The sequence below is a fragment of the Apteryx rowi genome, unplaced genomic scaffold (assembly GCF_003343035.1).
Source record: "Apteryx rowi isolate R43461 unplaced genomic scaffold, aptRow1 scaffold_361, whole genome shotgun sequence".
NCBI lineage: Eukaryota > Metazoa > Chordata > Aves > Apterygiformes > Apterygidae > Apteryx > Apteryx rowi.
Window position 1 is genome coordinate 131076 of NW_020450097.1, and position 18897 is coordinate 149972.

At 38.3% G+C, this 18897-nt stretch overlaps 1 protein-coding gene across 3 annotated transcripts in view; it reads right to left on the reverse strand.

The window, feature by feature from the left end:
- The window catches only part of DST (dystonin), a 314470-nt gene that overhangs the window by 18497 nt on the left and 277076 nt on the right, over positions 1-18897 (reverse strand). For all 3 annotated transcript variants that reach the window (XM_026073126.1, XM_026073127.1, XM_026073128.1), the window contains 9 exons: positions 16296-16466; positions 14820-14975; positions 14388-14594; positions 12591-12710; positions 8067-8236; positions 7311-7470; positions 5537-5731; positions 4148-4276; positions 427-570 (listed from right to left, as the gene is read on the reverse strand). In XM_026073126.1, coding sequence (XP_025928911.1) covers positions 427-570; positions 4148-4276; positions 5537-5731; positions 7311-7470; positions 8067-8236; positions 12591-12710; positions 14388-14594; positions 14820-14975; positions 16296-16466 — 1452 coding nt within the window. The remainder of the gene's footprint in view (positions 1-426; positions 571-4147; positions 4277-5536; positions 5732-7310; positions 7471-8066; positions 8237-12590; positions 12711-14387; positions 14595-14819; positions 14976-16295; positions 16467-18897) is intronic.

Consider the following 18897-nt stretch of genomic DNA (forward strand, 5'->3'; position numbering starts at 1 on the left):
GTGTCTTCTGAGACCTACTTGTAGCTGCTTAAATCATTCAGAAATCTCCCAGATTAAGAATATGTTGCACTCAAATACTCCCTAATGCAATTAGAAAATGATGTTTCAAGTTTGCCTTGTATTTTTTTCTTGTATTTTAAGTTTCTCCCTAGAAACTATCAGTTTTCCTCACATGAGAAGTGTCAGGCAGTATTTCCTTTAATACATACAAACAAACTTGACCATCTGCTTTAGTTCCTTAAGTCCTTTAAGTTATGAAAGAAAACCTATGGAAGCATGGTATTCACATCCATCACTGTGGGTATTTTAAATGTTTAGTTCTCAACAGCTGGATCATTTCCTCTCAGTATAACTACATGTTAATTGCCAGCTATGTTCCAACTAAAGACCGACTGTTTCAACGAAGATGGCTTGAGATATACTGACCTCTTCAAATCTGGCTCTGATGATTGTTATCCAGTGCTTAATGGTGGTGATGGAGTCTGGGTGGCAGATAGCCAGGATAGCTTCTCCCATACCTGTTGCTTTATTCAGTTCTACCTTTTTCTCTTCCAGTTTCTTCATAAATTCCTAATCAAAAGCAACAATTTCAATTAGATGGTGGCCAAATTTGAAAGAGAAATCTGAGTAACTTCTAAGTAAATGGGTAATCTGGAAGGTCACAGGCCTCTGGATCACTCAAAGCTTGAACAGATTCGGTAGACAAGACAAAAAAGTAAGAGGCAAGTTTAATTTTTATGAGAAAAGTTTAAAATATTTAAAAATCATATTCCACATAAAGTACTAAGTGAAGCTTTAAAACCTTTACCCCTGCCTGTTATTCCTTAATAGCCTGACATGTTGTACATATTTGAAATACATATGCCCTTATTAAAAAAGAAAGAAAATTGCATCATTTTGGAAGTGCTGTAAATCAGCTATGCAATGGTTAGAATCATTACTGGCAACATTTCGGAAGACTTAGCTTGTTGGTCAGTTACAGTAATTCTTCATAATAAGCTATCAAGCTCCTAACAGAGGCTGGAAATACCCAACTATGATTATGTGCTCAGACAAGGTGATAGTGGACTTCAGGAGCAGCTCTGCTAACCTGACACAAACGTGAAAACTCAGCAGCTGAGAGGGGAGAGAGACAGAGACTGTTAATTAACCAGCTGGTTTCAAAGGTACTGCCACGTGGGAAAAATCTTGTAAAACAGAAGAATAATGTTTACAGTTTGAGTACTCATGCTTGTAGCCATTGATGCTCCTAGGTAGTTTTGAAGAAGGGATGGCAAGATCAAAACCGAAATGAGGAAGAAAGCAAAAAAAACCCTGATGGGCTTAGCAATTCCCATCCTTTCTGTAGTTCACATTTGTACTTTTTGGATATTATAATATTTGGATATTAAAAAGTTAAATATGGAAGTATTATGAAATAAATGTGAAAAAAGTTCTTTTGTATCATGTTCAAAAAGCTTGGAATGGATAGGCTGTGTATTAAATGAATTTGACTTAAGTTTAGATTAATGGCAGAGTTTAAGGACAAATCACGGTACCAGTTCTTCTCTGGTGGTTATAAAACCCATGAATTCTTGCAATATCTCAGCTCAAAATGGTTTTGGAAAAGTCAATGTGGGCTGTAGGGAGAGATTACCAACATAAGCTGGGGCCAGGAAGAAAACAGACACACACAAGACTATATTCCCTACATGACTCTACGAGAATATCTCAAAATTTAAATCTTCAATACATACAGTGTATTAAGCTTCAATACTAAGTGTGCTGAAGTCTGTGGCAGTCTAGTGATTCACAAAATACATTCACAAGAAAGGAGATGGGAGACCAAATTCATCTCTCTAACTAACGCATTAACCCACTGTACCTCAGTCCACAGAGACAATGGTGAGTGTTAGAGAACCTCTCTGCCAAGACAAGTAGAAGTCATTAAATCATGTGCAGTATTCAAGAAAAAAATAAGTAATGGGTATAAAGATGGACAATTTGGATAAAATACTGTAATAAAGAAAGCTTTCAACAAGTAGCTTGATCCAAACGCATTAGAACTATTTTAGAGGAATTAAAAAGTGTATTATAAAAGGAAGACACATTTCATATTTATGTAAATAATGTCATAGTAATCTAGTACTTTTTTGAGAATAATATTGCAGCAATACAATACAAACAGATAATGAACTAATATCAGTGAACTATCCTGTCCCTTATTTTCTTTTCTGCTCCTTAAAAACTGTTATGGGCACAAGAGAAGATACCACTCATTCCAGGATGATTATGTTGTATATCTCTACTGAGTGGTGAAGAAGCTGTGCTACAATTTTTCCTAGATCGGCAATTTCTGTATTTCTATTATTTGTCCTTTAAAAACAAAATGTGACTGGTAGAACATCTTCTAAAGTCTACTAAAAAATTTTAAGTATCATGTGGCTACACTTTTGTACAGAAGTATTTTGTTAATTAATATGAATTTCAGAAAGAAAAAATTAAATTCCATTACCACCAACATTTTTTTTAATGATTTCAGTGGAACCAAGATTTCATTCAGATAGTTCTTTCCCCTGTACTCAGAAGACCAAAATAATAAAAGGAAACTAATGGAGCAGATGTGAAGGAGAGGCAGCTAAAAGGCCAATTTCACTGCTTCAGAGACACCTGATAGCTACTGCCAACTTCTCCATGACATCAACATATCACAGCACAGAATCACAGCACGGTTGAGGTTGGAAGGGACCTCGGGAGATCATCTAGTCCAACCCCCCTGCTCAAGCAGGGTCACCTAGAGCACACTGCACAGGATCACATCCAGGCAGGTTTTGAATATCTCCAGAGAAGGAGACTCCACAACCTCTCTGGGCAACCTGTGCCAGTGCTCTGTCACCCTCACAGTGAAGAAGTTTTTTCTCATGCTCATATGGAACCTCCTGTGTTTCAGTTTGTGCCCGTTGCTCTTGTCCTGTTGCTGGGCACTACTGAAAAGAGTCTGGCCCCATCCTCGACACCCTCCCTTTAGATATTTGTATACATTGATAAGATGCCCTCTCAGCCTTCTCTTCTCCAGGCTAAACAGGCTCAGCTCTCTCAGCCTTTCCTCATAGGGGAGATGCTCCAGTCCCCTAATCATCTTTGTAGCTTTCAAATATGTTGATATATATGTACATTTGCCAGCTAAAGAATAGCACCCAGTTCCCATTGCCCTAAATTAAATTGGAAACTTCAAAACTCATGCTGTTAAAGTCTGAGTACCCTGAAAACTCCCAAGTTATGAACAGTTAGACAGCCACAACCTGCATGCATTCCTCCGCATCATACTCTTCCCAAACTCACTTAAAACAAGATGCTTTTTGCTCTTCCATTTCCATGTAAGTTTTGTTATAACTTTCTTCAGAGCAGTAATGAATAAATCCATTACTATTACCATTTGTTCTATAACATCATGGACACTTTTGTTTTTACACTACATTATTGGTACTATTGGTACTATTACTACTTCATTTTTAAGAAGAGTTTTGCATGGGCACAAATGTTTATGTGTGTAGCCTTCTGTATAGAGAGGGAAGATACGACCCCTGATTTTTTTAGTTATGCTCTTCACTCAGCCATTTTCCCATTTCATTACTGCAAAGTCAGTTTGATGGCTTGTAATATAGTACCTGTGGCACTGCAATATTTCAGTACCTAATACACGTGAAGCATGACAGCATGGTGTTTCATCATGACAGAAAGTTAACGGATGATAACATAATTCTGCTGACATTTACAGATGACCTTGAAGGAAAAGTATAGGGTGGTTTGTTCAATGGTGTTAAGAAGACAGGTATACTTTTGCTATTGTAACACTTTGTGTTATAACTGTCAGGCAGCATTTGTTCCACAGAGTTTTTTTACTCCATCTCTAAATGTTTACAGCAACTTTCTAAATGTTCATTATTTTCTTAGTAAACCAATATGACTCAAAGGAGAACCCACACTATGTATAGGCACCACACTCCCAAATCCAGCAAATTTCTGATTTCTCTATAGAAACAGTTGCAAAGACAAACCATGGATGCTGGATTTGAATACATGGGCTAGATTTTGCTTTGTTTCCTTTATTTCCACCCTCTAATAGATGTATTCGAATGAACAGGATCCTCTCTATTTTCTTGCTTACCCTGTGCTGCTCTATTAGTGTACGTAAAGCCTCTTCATCATCTGGAAGGACCCCATGGAAACGAAGAGCCTGCTCAGCCTCTGCCAGCCACTCCAAAAGAACATGAACAACAGAGTGGAATTCTTCTGCCTGTTAAAAAACAAAAAGCCATAGTCACTCTTGAGGGGACCTGACAGACACAGTGCAGCCTACACAAGGAGACCAAGCCCAGGTGTGGAGTCACTGGTCATGGAGCAGTACTGGCACATTAACTTTCCATTAAAAAGTCAATGATATACAGTACTACATTTTCATAACTGTAGAAACATCTCATGCTTCTCAAAAAACTGTAGGAAGTCTAAAAGCCTGTTCATGCTTTTAGCTGTCTGATTTATAGTGCATGTGCAGCTCAGTTGAGAATGTAATGCCTTTACGCTGACAAATTACACAGGAAGCGCTTTCATGAACCAGCTGGAGAGATGAGAACTGTATTTTCTGCATAGCCTAAATCACTGGTTAAGCAAAATTAGCTGAGAGGCTGTTGGTGACTGACCCCTTTATGGTTGGAGAAAATGAGAAAACTTCACCTTTGGGCACTGCCATATTCAGACACAATCAGTGTTTGAGGTAGTTCAGTATTGCGCCTGCTGAGAGACCAGGCAGCTGGATGAACACAGTATTCTGGGAAACACAGGGCAGGAATTTTGCGCATGGTGGATATGTCGTTGTCACAGGACTCCAAGCCAGAATCAGCCCAAGCTCAAACATCTTCATAGTGCAGAGCTGTGCAGACATATTACCTCACGTTTGTAACCAATACATATGGACCTATTCGTTTGGGATTGGTATCAGCCAATATGCATATACTGTTCTAGTTCCTGAGTGGACTCAGTCAGCACAACTCAAGGGCTTCTGCAATGTATTTCACCGTGCACTGTATTTGTGCCAGTGTAAACAAGTTTTCAGTAAACAAATTTACTTCTTTCTAATAAAGCACAAACCACATAGGTATGGTGCCAATCTCCAACTTCCTGTGAAGGGGGTTAGTCTTACTTTTCACTCTTGCTTGTAACTTCAATGATATCATTAGATGGTAAGGTCTTTGAAACAATTACTTTATATTTGTGGTATAGACAAAAGGGGTCTAGTCCATGACTGCCATGGTAATGCAAAAACTAACAACCATAATAATAAAAAAAGAATGCTAAAATGCCTTATTTATGTGCTGTGGTAAAGGGACAGAGACAAGGTAAACAATGCATGTGCAAGAAAATGACTATTTTTGAATGAAATTAAATGATATTGAATAAAATCAAAAGAAAAGCAAATGAAAATTTTGGGCAATTAGCATGTAATATATTTTCCTTTGCTTCTCATGAACTGCCTGTGGTATCAGTAGTACACTTTTACCTGCCGGAGAGCCTGTTCCAGTCGTGTTTGCTTGGATACTGACAGGGCACAAACTGTCTCCCAGCGAGTGCTTAGCTCTTGCATTTGGACTTTGACCCAGGAAGAGTCATCACGACTGCCTTCTATCAGCTCTCTGGCAGAGCGCTTCAGAGCCTGGACACTGCTCGTTCTTTTTCCCAGCTCCTTCTGGAAAACCTAAGCACCACAAAATAGGTTTGAAATGTTTAATTTAATAAGACATAATTATACAACGAATAACAAAAAAAATTGGTTATAAGAAGATATCAAAACATGGGCTTAGTTCAGTCAAGAATATCTCCATCTAAGTGATGCAAAATGAAAAAGTTTTGCTCATTTAATCTGAAGATCTTTACACTCTACCTTTGGCAGTTTTGACAGAATGTTTTGTGATGTTACCTTTGCAAAAGTCTTTTAAAGTTTCAAGTTTATGATGGTAAGAAAGTTCATGCAACTCTGATCAAATTACCCTATCCTAAAAAAAATGGAATATGGTAGGAAAATGGCAGGCAGGTCCTGAGAACAACCCATCCCAAGGCAATGCACGGGAAATCTAGTCTCCTAACCACACGGGCTTTAAACTCTTGTCAAAGCAGATCATCTGACACAGTGATAAACGTGCAATATTGCTCCAGCAAGCAAAGATCACATAAAATGCTGACAATCAAGGAGAAAGGTTAAAATTATAAAAACAGAAAAAAAAAACCCCACCTGGGGGTCTGACTGGTAGGGCTGTCGATCTTGCCACATATTCATATATTTATGTGAGAGTACATTCACAGACAGAACAAACTCCAGTTACATAAAGGAACCTTTTAAAAGATATGACAGTTAAAATATACTGTGTCACTGTGACTTAGCTGTGGGATACAACAGGATTTCAGAAGCAATTCCAGCATATTTGAGGCTATTTTTATAGATCATCTGTGTTTCCAATTTTTTTTTTTTCCATGATGGACAAAATCTCCTCCTCACTGAACAGTCTTGGAATACTCAAAATCACTGATGGATGAACCGGGGTCGACCCTTTATCTCCTAACCCTCCCAGATGCCAGAGCTCTGACTGTGGGTAGCTTTTGCAAAGCTATCATCTCCAACAGCTGTTTTTTCTGACATACTCACTGGTACTGCAGAATTGCAGATTCCGAGGCACAGTCCTAGATCCCCTACTGGTTCCCGTCTCTGAAAACACTAAATCATGCTTCAGTGACAAAATACTGCAGACTGCCAGTGTAGGCTCCTTGGGCCATCGTCCAGTGGTGTACTCCCATGCCTAACTTGAGCGCTGCAACTACTTCTCCACATGAATATATGGGAGCCCTGGAGGTTTGAAATGCTTGTTGCTGTCCATAAAGGCTGCTCTAGTGAAGACAATTGCACTGGACATTTGTTTAGCAAATGCTCTGAATAAAGTCCTGTTTCTTCTTCTCAAAAGACTTCCAGTAAAATTATTTTTGCCAGCTCTGGTTCACATATACATATTCATAAATGCACATTTGTGACTTCTGATGTGATATTCATAATGCACAAGAAGTCAGCAATATAGGGAATATCTCAAAGCTAATTGATGCCAATAAGTTATTAACTTTTTTCTTCCAAGTACATTTTATAGCATTTTCCACTGTAGCTGCCATGTTTGTGTTATAAAAACATTCCATGTTTCTAAAATTACAGAATAGCCAAATAAAGACAGCATCAAAATGCTACACTTACTAGCAGTCTAGTAATTAAAAAAGATGGATATTTTTTAAATTACCTTGTGATTGTCGATCAGGTTCATCACTAAATCGATGTCACCATGTACTGGCTGATCTTCTGCTAGCTGAGGCTCAATTTTGTATAACCAGTCAATGAGAGCTTGCAAAGCATCAGTAAATTGTCCAGAAAACAACAGGGCTTCCTCCAGTTTATTTTGTCTGGGGAAAAAGAATGAACACAACAAAAACAGTAAACTTTGTTAAATATCACTTACAGGCTTTAAGGAAACCTTTTCAACATAAGCTGGCAACAACTAAGAGCTGTTAATGTTTCCCTTTTTAAATAGTGAAAGAAAAACAAAAGCTTAGTTCCACGTGGGATGTACAAAATGCTTCTCCAAGCTCCAAACATTTACAGACAGCACACACATTCTGCTATCTCTGAAAAAGGCAATGTTCATCTCACTTCCCTGGGCTAACCTCAAATATATTGGCTCCTGAGTGAGACAAGCAGGATATACCGCTCAAGTGGGAATTTATCAAAGAAGTTAATAGGGCTTTAGCCACTCTATTAGCACTGACCAGTACAAAGCAGGTTCCCGAACAGATGAGGGCTGCTCCTCTGGCTCTCTTTCTTGATCCTTTTCCATAGCATCAGGAAAGCTGGGAGGATGCATTTCTAGTATTTTACTGTTTTGGAACTCTTAATTATCAAACAAGCTAGCATTTCTCATTTTACTCTTACACTACAGAAGCCAAAAGAATTCTCATAAGCCTTCTTATCTGCCAAACAATTAAATTGGCTTTTCACTTACCTTTCTACTGATTTTCCACAAATTGTATCCCATTTATCTCTTAGTTCACTCAGCATATCATCTAGTTTCAAACTGTCATCAGCCAAAGTGGTTTTCTCTTTCAAGGAGCGTCCAGTCCTATTTGTGGTATCATACACAGAATGTTTGGCACCAAGAGATTTCTGGAATTCCTATATGCATGGAAGAAAAAGAAAACACCCATACAGCATTAACTGTTTACAGGCTGTAGTTCATTAATCTTTGCCATATTATTTACAATGTAAATTGTAAATGTCGTTGCATGAAAATATTACTACATTTTACTACTTACTGCAACATTTCTAGTCTGCTAGTGCCATAGTGAAGGGGAAGGTCATAGAAATTATAAGGGGCTTGACATTTTAGCAGAGTCCATGTCTTTTGTCCCTCTCTGGGTGCTCTATACCTTCCAGAACAACAACTGGAAAATTTCTCCTTCAGTTACAGTGGTGATTCCTGTCCTACCATAATATTCTTAAATTTCAGTTTGCCTGAGACAGACAAATATGCTCCTTTGGGAACCATGAACTGAGCAGTCTTCATGCTATATTTATATATACTAAGATTTCAAGCTAGTGTAGAGTGCCCCAAAGGCTGCAAAGGTGATTCTGCTTTAGCTCAGTATGGTCAAGCTGAAGGACTTTGATTCATGAGCACTGAATCCTCATAAGATTGAAGCATATCATAACTAGGAAGAATTGTATGCTAAAAGCGTGCAGATTGAGGAACAAGAGGAAGTTAGGTGACATCCCAGTAATGTAGTTTAGGTTGGAAGTCATGCTATTTGGTCAGAATCAAGTTATTATGATTGAGGGACTCTTGAAGATGATGGTGATGCCATAGTCACATTTGCCTGCCAGCTCTGACAGTTACTTCTGTGTAGAGTTTCTGGTAACTTTTCACACGCACAAGGGAACACACAGAAACACACCTCATCTGATACCTCAAAGAAGTTAACAGAATGCCTTAGTAAGTAATTAAATAAATGAACAGTGCCAAAGGATAAAACCAGCCCTATGTAGCAGCTTTTAAATGGTAGCAATGTTTAATGTTTAAAGGGTTTTATTTCACGCCTTCATGAACTATTAGTGGGAAACCAGTAAAAAACATTATCATGAGTTTGCTTCATGAACCTCAGATGTACGGAATCAAATATTCTTTTCTGATACAAAAAATAGCAGGTCAAAAGAGGTTTTGTTCAGAGTTTGCTAAAACAGATTTTCATCTGAATCTCAGTGTGACCTTCAATACGATCGCATCCAGAATGGGATTTGTTACCACTTACAGCTTATAATTCCTCAGAGCACATAAAGATTGTAGGGGCACCACAAAGGCATTGCTGGCACAGGCATGACCACTGACCTCTTACTGGCAAGCCCACGTGAGGTGTTACCAGCTGGCCTGCACCAACCTGTGCCACGCAACCCACGATTCCTTCACTAACTCTCCCATGTGTCCTCTTCATCAGCTGCTCTTTCTAGATGCAGATGCATATCAGGGAAGGGAATGACTCAGGGTGTGCAAAGTAGGAGGAGGTAGGGAAAGGGATAAGCCATGGGGACAGTAGGCTAACTTCACCTAGGATAACTCAAGGTTTCTTAAGGAAATCTCACCTGATTTTGCGCACTGCACTGTCCTTACTTTAGGGGTTTTCTGGGATTCAGAGGAAACTGAGGATCAGAGTTTATCAGCAAAAAAAAMCCATTTATTTTGTAATTCATTATTTCCTTATTGTCCTCTCATTTTCCTCATATAAAACAACGAATCACATTTTAAGAAAGAATAAAAAAAATCAACCTTGAACTACAATAAAAAATGAAAAACAAAAATAAAAATCATTTTCAAAATGAAAGTAACCAAAGTTTTACAGAAGTGCCTTCAACATAAATAATGTGCATGTTTGTGCCATGCTCCTTTTATTTGACAGGTTTTATTAACTACCTAGAGCTACATACTTAGTGTTACTTGATTTGCACAAAGAAACAAAAAGAAAGTGCTGCCAGAGAAGGATCATACAGTAAAAACAGATAGCAAGGAGAACAAAGGGTTTTAGTTAATGCATTCTTTGAGCGCTGGTCTGCACACACTGTACCAAATCTACTTGCATTTGATTTCACAGAGGTGTAACTGAGAGCAGATTTTGGTTTAAGACATCGCAGCTGCCAAGAGCAGATAGGTAAAATGAATGAAACCTCAATAATTAACTATCTACCTCCCTCTAGGGCAGACAGGAACATACAGATAAAATAGGGTTCATATAAATGTATTGTAAAGAACATTCAGTGTTAGCAGAGGAGTGGACTGTGTGATCTAGTAGGGGGTTTTCCATTCCTGACTTCTACGAATGAGAAAAAATTGCCAATAAACAGACCATGCATAACCCTCAAAAGTCCCTGGCAACACACTAGATATGAATGAGAGAGAAAACATGTCATCTTGGCTTTTCTCTCTCTCTCTTTTTTTCTTGTTTTTTGGCAGTAACAACCTGGCAAAGAGTGAGCCCAAATTATTGCTTACAGCACACGTAGAGCACATACATTCAGTTCAGATATCAAAATCATTAACTAAATAGAGCAAGGAAACCTTCAAGGCTGGACAGAAAAGACAAAGACAGACACAGGGGGTAAATATGGGAGTGGAAGGAAAAGACTCAAAATACAAGGAAGGACATTGCAGTGTTGGGATGTTCGACAGCTCATTAAAAAACAATTGAGTTTGATTTCTTGGAGGGGGTTGTTTGAAGTTTAAAGTCACGAAGTTCACAGAACTCCCTCCTTCATATACATTCATCTTTTTCCTCCAAATCACCAGCTTCAATCCTAATGTCCCTCTGCCACATACCATCATGTTCCTTATAACAAATGAGATTCGAGCAGCTTAAGTAGCTATTTTCTGCAAGCATTTTATAGGAAAACAGACTGCAGAAAAGATATTGACAGAAGTGAGGAGTCTGCCAAACAGTGTGAGGAAGTTTGGACTCATGAAAGGTACTGCTGTAGGTAGAAAGAACAAGTGGGATATCAAGTCTGAATTTCAGGAGATGGGAAGAGGAGAAAGCTAAAAACTTGAACTGGCATCAAGAAGGATAAGAAGGACCCGCAAGCCAAGTCACAATGTGTTGACCATACTCATGAGGAGTTTTAATTTTATATAAAGAAAGGGGAGTAGTGGAAGTATTAGAGGGATACAGTTAGAACAGACAAGAAAGATGAGCTTAACAGAAGGATTTTTTTCTAAATTCTCAGAGCTGACTTCAGATTTTGGCAACAATAGCAATCCCAGAACAAACTGAAATTGCAGAGTTAGCATAACAGAACGTTGATGCAGGCTTTATCTAACAGTTTTAACAGCAAACATAGGTAACACTATTTTTGCTTGACTAACTGCCAACTTTCCCATATTAAAGGAGAATATTCTCCTGTTTGATAAACAAATCTGAAATCATCGTGGAAACTGAGAAATGATAAAAATATAAAAGTACATTGACACAGTAAGCATTCCTTAAGATACAAGCCAAAGACTTGTAAGAGATAAAAGCAGTCATCAGAAGATACACTGAGAGGGAAAGAGTAGAGCTGCTAAATCTTGGGAATATTGTTCAGAATGAAAAAATAAGAGTAAAGGGTGAAAGGAAGAATACTAAAATAGAGTAGAAGTAATTGTATGCCAAAATGCAGAAAATTGAATGATCTTTCACTACCCTGTCTCTGAGGAAACTGCTCCAAGATAAATTTTTAGAAACAGCATATGTTTGAGGAGTCTACCATTCATCCACCTGATCCTCAGTAATATGTTCATTGCTCTTTACAAAATTAAAAACAAAGTAAAAACTTCCTCTAGGCTTTTTTGCTCTCTGTCTCATGGAACTGTAGAACTTCCTTCTCTTTCATATTATCATTGTTAGTTAGTTAGTTAGGCTAATCCAGAAGTTTTACATTTTTGCCCATAGTAGCTGGGTTTGTGGAAAGGTGGTCCTGGAACTCTGAATCCAATGCAGAGAAAGAATCTACATTAATAGAGTTCTTGTACTCTCTGGAGTATTTCATTAGTATTTTCACTTGACTGAAAGAGCAACTGCCCATCAAAATACATGATTATTTTCCTTTTTTGCGGTGGTCCTGTAATATGAAAAGGAAAATCCCAAACCAAATAACTGGATGGTAACTTTGTGTTTTGATGACTGAAAAAAGTCTAGAATATAATCTCTTAACATATTTTCCTTTTCTGAGAGGGTATTACTATGTTTTTGAAAGTTTCCATGTTGCCATATTATTATGCCTTTCCTCTTCATAGTTAACCGTTCCCCCACAGATCAGATACCAGGAAAGAGTTTTTTTCACTTCCACTAATTTTACCACCTGGTAACATACCACCAGTCAGTTTGATGCTAATAAGCTTTCCACTGTAGTGAGGCAATAAATCTACCTCCTTTGCTGACTGGTACAAGGTTGACAGACTTGCCTGCCATCTCACTGGGCATCTTGCATTTCATCAGTCATGACTCACCTTATGCTGTGCAAGCTGCATCTTTATTTTGTCAGGGTCATTTGCAATTTCAAGCTCCGAGTCCAAAGATTTCTCTGATTCTTCTAACCATTCCATAAGTTTTTGCCAGGCTTCATGGAACTGTGGGAAAGTAAGATTTGCATAGATTTAAATATATGCTGGTGCATAAAATGGTCTAAAAATGTTATATATTCTCTACAGGCCAAACAAGTACTTTTGCAAACTTGGGAAAGGATTGGTGAGCTTTCTCTCCTTGACTTCTCAAAGAGAGACTGGTCCAACTATGTGCTCACTGGACTTAACCTCCCTTCTCCCAGATCAATTAGCAACTTTTCACGTACATGATTTGTACATGGAGGATGCATCTTTCAGAGAAATTTTGGTGACTTCTGTCGATATGCTGGTCGACTCCTACCTCTTTAGTAATGGTTAGTAAATACAGCAAGAATAGGCCTTAGCTATTGCCTGTATGGGACAACAGCCGTAAATCATTATTTGGGGAAAACTCTGCTCTGGAAGACTGCCCAAGTTTTTCCCTGGGACTCTCCTAAATGCCCTCTGTCTATCAAATGCTATCTTCACGAGCAAGGAGCAGATTCTTGATCTTCCTTCCTGTCTTAATACAAACGGTGCTTCAGGGAAGGAAGCAGGGAAAGGCTAAAGATTCAAGCATGCCACAGGATCTCACAAAGTGTCATCACTTTGGAATTGGATTTTTCAAAATCCTTCTGGCTGGGGGCATGCCTACATGGAATCCTTTGTTTCCTTTCCCTGTCAGCTAGGGAAGAAGTGAAAGCACAAGAAACTATTTCAGAAACCTCTCAAGTCTCCTGGACCCCTGTTGCTCAGGGCTGTGGGTCAGGCTTTGACATCAGTACCATTCAGTAATCCTTCCCCCTACACAGAGAGTTGTCATCCTAAATGAATAAAACTCATAGTATTCAGCTCTGTAAATGGACAGAGAGATTAAATCCTCACTGTTGTCCATCTCATTGCAGAACTGCAATGTGTGTGTGTGCACAAGACAAACTGCTGAAAAATAAACAACATCTGATTGGTTTACAGCATAATTTATTGCACAGAAAAGTTCTTATTCTATGAGCTAAGTAGTGGTAGCACTGAACATGGGAATGCGAACATGGCCAAAACTCCACTTGAATAAAAAGAAGCTAGCATTTCCCTGTTGATGTTTAAATGTATTACATTCCTCTCACACATTTTGCATCTTATCATTTATGTTCCTCAGTAAGGGGAATATGAACCTAAGGAAAAAATGAAAGCTCCATGGTGAGGAAAACTGTGTAATGACCTTCAGTTTTCTAAGGAAATAAATGGAGAGATCTTTCCACACAGAAGATACTGGTCTAGTAACTAACATAGTAGATTGGGAAAGTGATGAGTATTAGGGCACAGTGTAAACCTGAGAAGAAAATACTAAGCAATACTCTCACAGAGCAGGGAAAGGGGTTCATCACATTCTTTAAAATATAAGGGGTTGATTGTGCAACTTCTTTTTGAAGACAGATGGCACTAATATACACCTGGAAGCCATACTGTAACTTCTTTCAGACTATCCTGCACTGTAGACAGAAGTTGCTGCTGGGGTTGAAAATGAAGCTTTCACCTTCCAAATGAAGTGCTCTATGACTGAATCACAGAAATTGCTCCGCTAATTCAACAAAGTCTGTTACACTAAACCCAGACTTGCTTGAAAGTGCTTTAAAGCACCATATACCTCAAGGGTCTGGATTTAATTACAGCTAACTTCAGAGAGTCGTACAATGGCTGTCACATTACCTGTTTGGCTCTTTTCCTTGCATCATCCAAAGCTCTTCCCCTTTCAACTAAGCGTTGAACTACTTTTTCCCATCTACTCTGTACACTAATAAGCAGATTCTTAATAAGGACAACATCTTGTTTCTGGCTGAAATATTTCAAATGTGTTCCAGTTTTGTCCAGCTCTATGATCTGATCCCGATGAGAATTCACTTCTGTGGCAAAAACCTTGGAAAAAAAGGARAAAATTACTCTGAATATTATGTTGCTCATGCACTGGTAACACTGAAAAAATAGTCTGATAAAGGATGATGCAGTGTGAAAGACTATAAAATGCAATTTTCAAACAAATTAAACATTTCTCTGAGTGCCAGCATTACAGGGTTCATTGGTTATTGTTAAAGTATCTCCAAGAGTGGGAGAAAAACATTGCACATCTGTTTCTTTACATACCTTGTGTTCATCAATTTGAAACAAGACAGTATCCAAGATAAGACTTGGCCGAGAAGCTGCAGTCAGAGTTTGCTCAGCCTGAGTAAGCCAGTTGATGAAGTCTTGAAGTGAGTTGTGGAACTCCATTGCTAAATTGAGGGCTTCTTCCAGTTTGGTCTGTAAAGATAGGGCATACTTCAGTAACAGTAGATGTTTTATAGGTGCTTCCGCCAAGTAAACCATTCTAGCTTAGCATTTTGAAGGAGTTCTTACTTTTAAATGTTTTTCTATTTCAAAGTTCCTGAGTTTTGTATTTTAAAGTAACAGCCTACATATGAGTATATCAAAGGAGACAGACAGAAAAGTAACATTAAAATTAGACAGATAAGTAGAAAATACAGCATCTACTATCAGGTTAAAATTTTCCACATTAGAACATTATATCTTATACTACTTAATTGTAATGGAACATGTGGGTTTACCAATTTCAATACAAAACCAGCAGAATCTCAGAAATTTAAGGCGGCAGTGCCTGGGGGAGACCTGAAAAGGTCATCTAATTTGTTCTCTTGCACTAAAGAAAAAACAAGTTTGCCTAGACCATATCTTTCAAATAAGGCCCAATCGTCATTTTCATTGCCTGAATCAGTACTAATTTTGGATACAGCATTTTTTTTGATTGTTGAAAGCAGAGATTTTCATACAGTCACGCTGCTGGATTAGCTTAGTACTCTGACTTTACAGCTTCCTGCAAGAAGGTGCTCGTGTTGTGTATTAATTAGTTTGATGTTCTTACATTATATAATTCATTCTTACTTTAAAGTATAGCTAAGTTGTGAGTTAAATATTTATGCTTTATACAAATCAGGGCTGTACAGAGAGTTCCTCTGTTTGTAGTTATTGATATTATTCATTGTTTGACCGAGGTAGAACAAATGGACTATACTTCATAAAGGAATGAAAGCAAAATGAAATTAATAATACCAAATTGTATGTTGCACATCAGTGAAATCATGCTGTCGAGCCATGCTAAAGTAGAAGGTAGTCATTTGAAGTAGGTGGCAGAAGGCCAAGTGTTTGGGAATTTAAGAAAAAATGGTTAAAAGCTAGGAAAATTAAAGCAGCAATTCTGTGCTGAGAAGGAAATAAACTTGAATGATCAAATAAGTTTATTCATTCTCTCATGTCTATGATCACTATAATAAAAGAACACAAAAGCCCTCATTCTAGAAAATGAGTATGTGTCAGTATCTGTTAACATATTTCTATGGCACAAAATTCCGTCTTTCTCACCCCTCCTCACCCCCAATTGTGGTAAATTAACTTCTTGAATCCCACTGGCTCCTAGCACTTGCTAAACATACCAATGAATTCTGCATAACTGTATAATTAATTCTAAATCTGAAAGATCAAGCAAGTATGTACGTATAAAAGGACTGGACGATAACATGCTTAAATACATGATTTACACTTCTGTTTTCATTTAAGACCACATACTTTTCTTTCACTGAGCTTTGTTTGTACTGATTCCCATTTTTCTTTTAAGTTATTTATGTCCTGCTCGACGTTCGTTTCAGCAGATTCTGGGCATCTTGCAAGCATCTGCTGGCCTTTCTGCATTAGACACTTATATGTCTCTTCTTTGGCTTCAAAGGCAGCACAAAGTTCCTAAATTAAGAAATCACCGAAAAATAAGTCAGGTAGAAATTCAATACTCTTTACAAATGCTAGCATAGTATCTATTCTTCTCCCAACATTTTGCGGGTACAATTAAGACTAATACAGGAAACGTATGTAATTCATAAAAAACCAAATGAGCAAAGAAAAGGCCCAATTCTTCAGGAAATGAGAACTTGTATTGTCTGTCAGATGTTTTTTCTGAGATCCAAAGCCTGGCAAGGAAAGTATTATGCACTTATCTCGCTGTGCAAGATTTGCTACAACTCAGTTGGTTTCAAGTCCATCTGTAGCTGAAACACAAAACGTGTCAGCATTATACAGCACGCTGAAAGCCCAGAGCTATCCAACACACCTTCAAAAGTGGGTGGGACAACTCGGGAGGGCTGCTTTACTGCACATTGTCTCTTGTTTTGTCTGTATCTTCCTTCACTTGCTGGGCATGAGCACTAAAGACTTTCTATGTACACAGAAGACTTTCTACATGCACAGAAGAATAATGGCAGAATGGCTGGAAGAATAATAGTAACAACTGTTTTACCTGCTAGGTATTCTACTAACTATTCTTTTTTTTCAACCATGTTAAATACGAGGTGGCAAAAGAATTGAAACACTCATACTTCCCTCTGACTCAAAAGACCATTTTCAAAATATATAGCAGACCATCCAAAATGCATCATCAAAGTTGATGCGGACTCCCAAATGAGGAACATGTTCAAGAAGATGAGGAATAACTGTCCTGTAAATAGGAGGGAAAGGACTTTTCCCTCTGGCTTCCAGGAAAGAAGCCTAAAACCAACAGTTTCTCTGGGGTAAAAGGTACTGGGCACAGGGTTGTATCTGATCCTCCAGGAGGACAAAGCAGGAAGTAGGTCAGACCATGAGCTTAGATTTTCACAGGCCAGAAAGCTTCCTTCCTTCCTTCCTTCTTGAGGACTATGAAAAGTGTTGTCACCTAGTCTGCTTCTTCCTATTTTCCCAACCTCCCTAAAACATTTTTCTTAGGCTATAAAGCTTCACCTTTCTTATTCTCAGAAACTAAAGGATGTCTGTATGCATGTGTGTATTTTAATGAACCCAAAGGCAAGAGGTAGGTCCTATTTGGAGACGAAACCAAAAAGGTAGAAACCAGCTTTAATAGCATTTTAGAGTATGTATGTCTGCACTGCAGATGAAGCTTGGGCCTTCCCTGTGTATTACTCTTCACTCTTCTCCCATCCACACTCAGAAGCTCTCCCTTGAAGTTAAATGACCCTTATAACTCAAGCTAATTAGCTCAGAGGGAAATGACAGGGAAAGGAGATCCAGATTCCACTTGCTGTGCAGTTGACATTCCACAATTCCCCCCAGATGTCCAGAAACACAGAGGAAGTTTCCACAGAGTTCCTGGAGCAGCTTATTTTACTGCAGCACTAACCCCTCAGCAGTATACACAGGGAGAGCAGCATGGGTGAGAGACGGCATAGCAGCAGTGGCCACACACACTGGAGCTGAACTTGGTCTAAGATACCAGTCCCGGGAGCTCACCACAATGGTTAATTCTGTAGTAAAATCACATTCTTAAGAGGGCAGGAGGAATTAAAGTAATTTGAAATGGGGGGCCTAAGAGAAATGAATTGTTTTTTAGTGAAAGGAAAAGGATACTTATGAGCAGCACTGGGATACTGAGGAGGCCTCTTTTCAACCCCTTTGCTGTTGGTGTCCTGTAATTTCTTTTCATATCTTTTGTAGTCCTAGAGCTGCCCTAGCTGAAGCACTACCCAATCTCAATTACAATTGTGGGCTCTTCTATCCATATCTGTAACACAGATGTTAGACTCAAGAAGATGATAACATGTTATATCTAATGACAAACACAACAAAACACAGAGCAAAATTTTGTTCTTTAGCTACACGTCACAAATTAACACAGTTTGGATCACTTAATAGCAAGTTTGAAGTTTGCAACGTATGATCAATAGCACTCAAAATCAGCCTTTCAGCTGCCAAAAAAGTGAGAATTTACACAGATCTGCATGGATGCAGTGAGGTTTAATTAAACTCTAACCAAATCCTTTTTTTTTTCTTAAGGGTAATACATTAAAAGATGATGAGTCAACTTCTGTAGTGATATGATAGCCCACAGTACAGGAACAACTTGGAAAAAGGTGCAGTTAGGAAGTCTTTCTACATAAAGAGAATATATAATCAGGAACATATTCACACTTGCTCTGACTACAGTATTAAACTCAGTTTAAACATTCTTTAATAAATCAATATGTAAATGCAATAAACATAGAAAATGGCTTACTGATATGCACACTAAAGGCATGTACTAAATAAAACCCTGAAATTTTCCAGGGAAAATTGTTCTGTCTTGATCTGATTCCAAGTCCAGGATGGAAAATGGAAAGAGCTCCACTGACTCTCCTGGGTTTTTGTT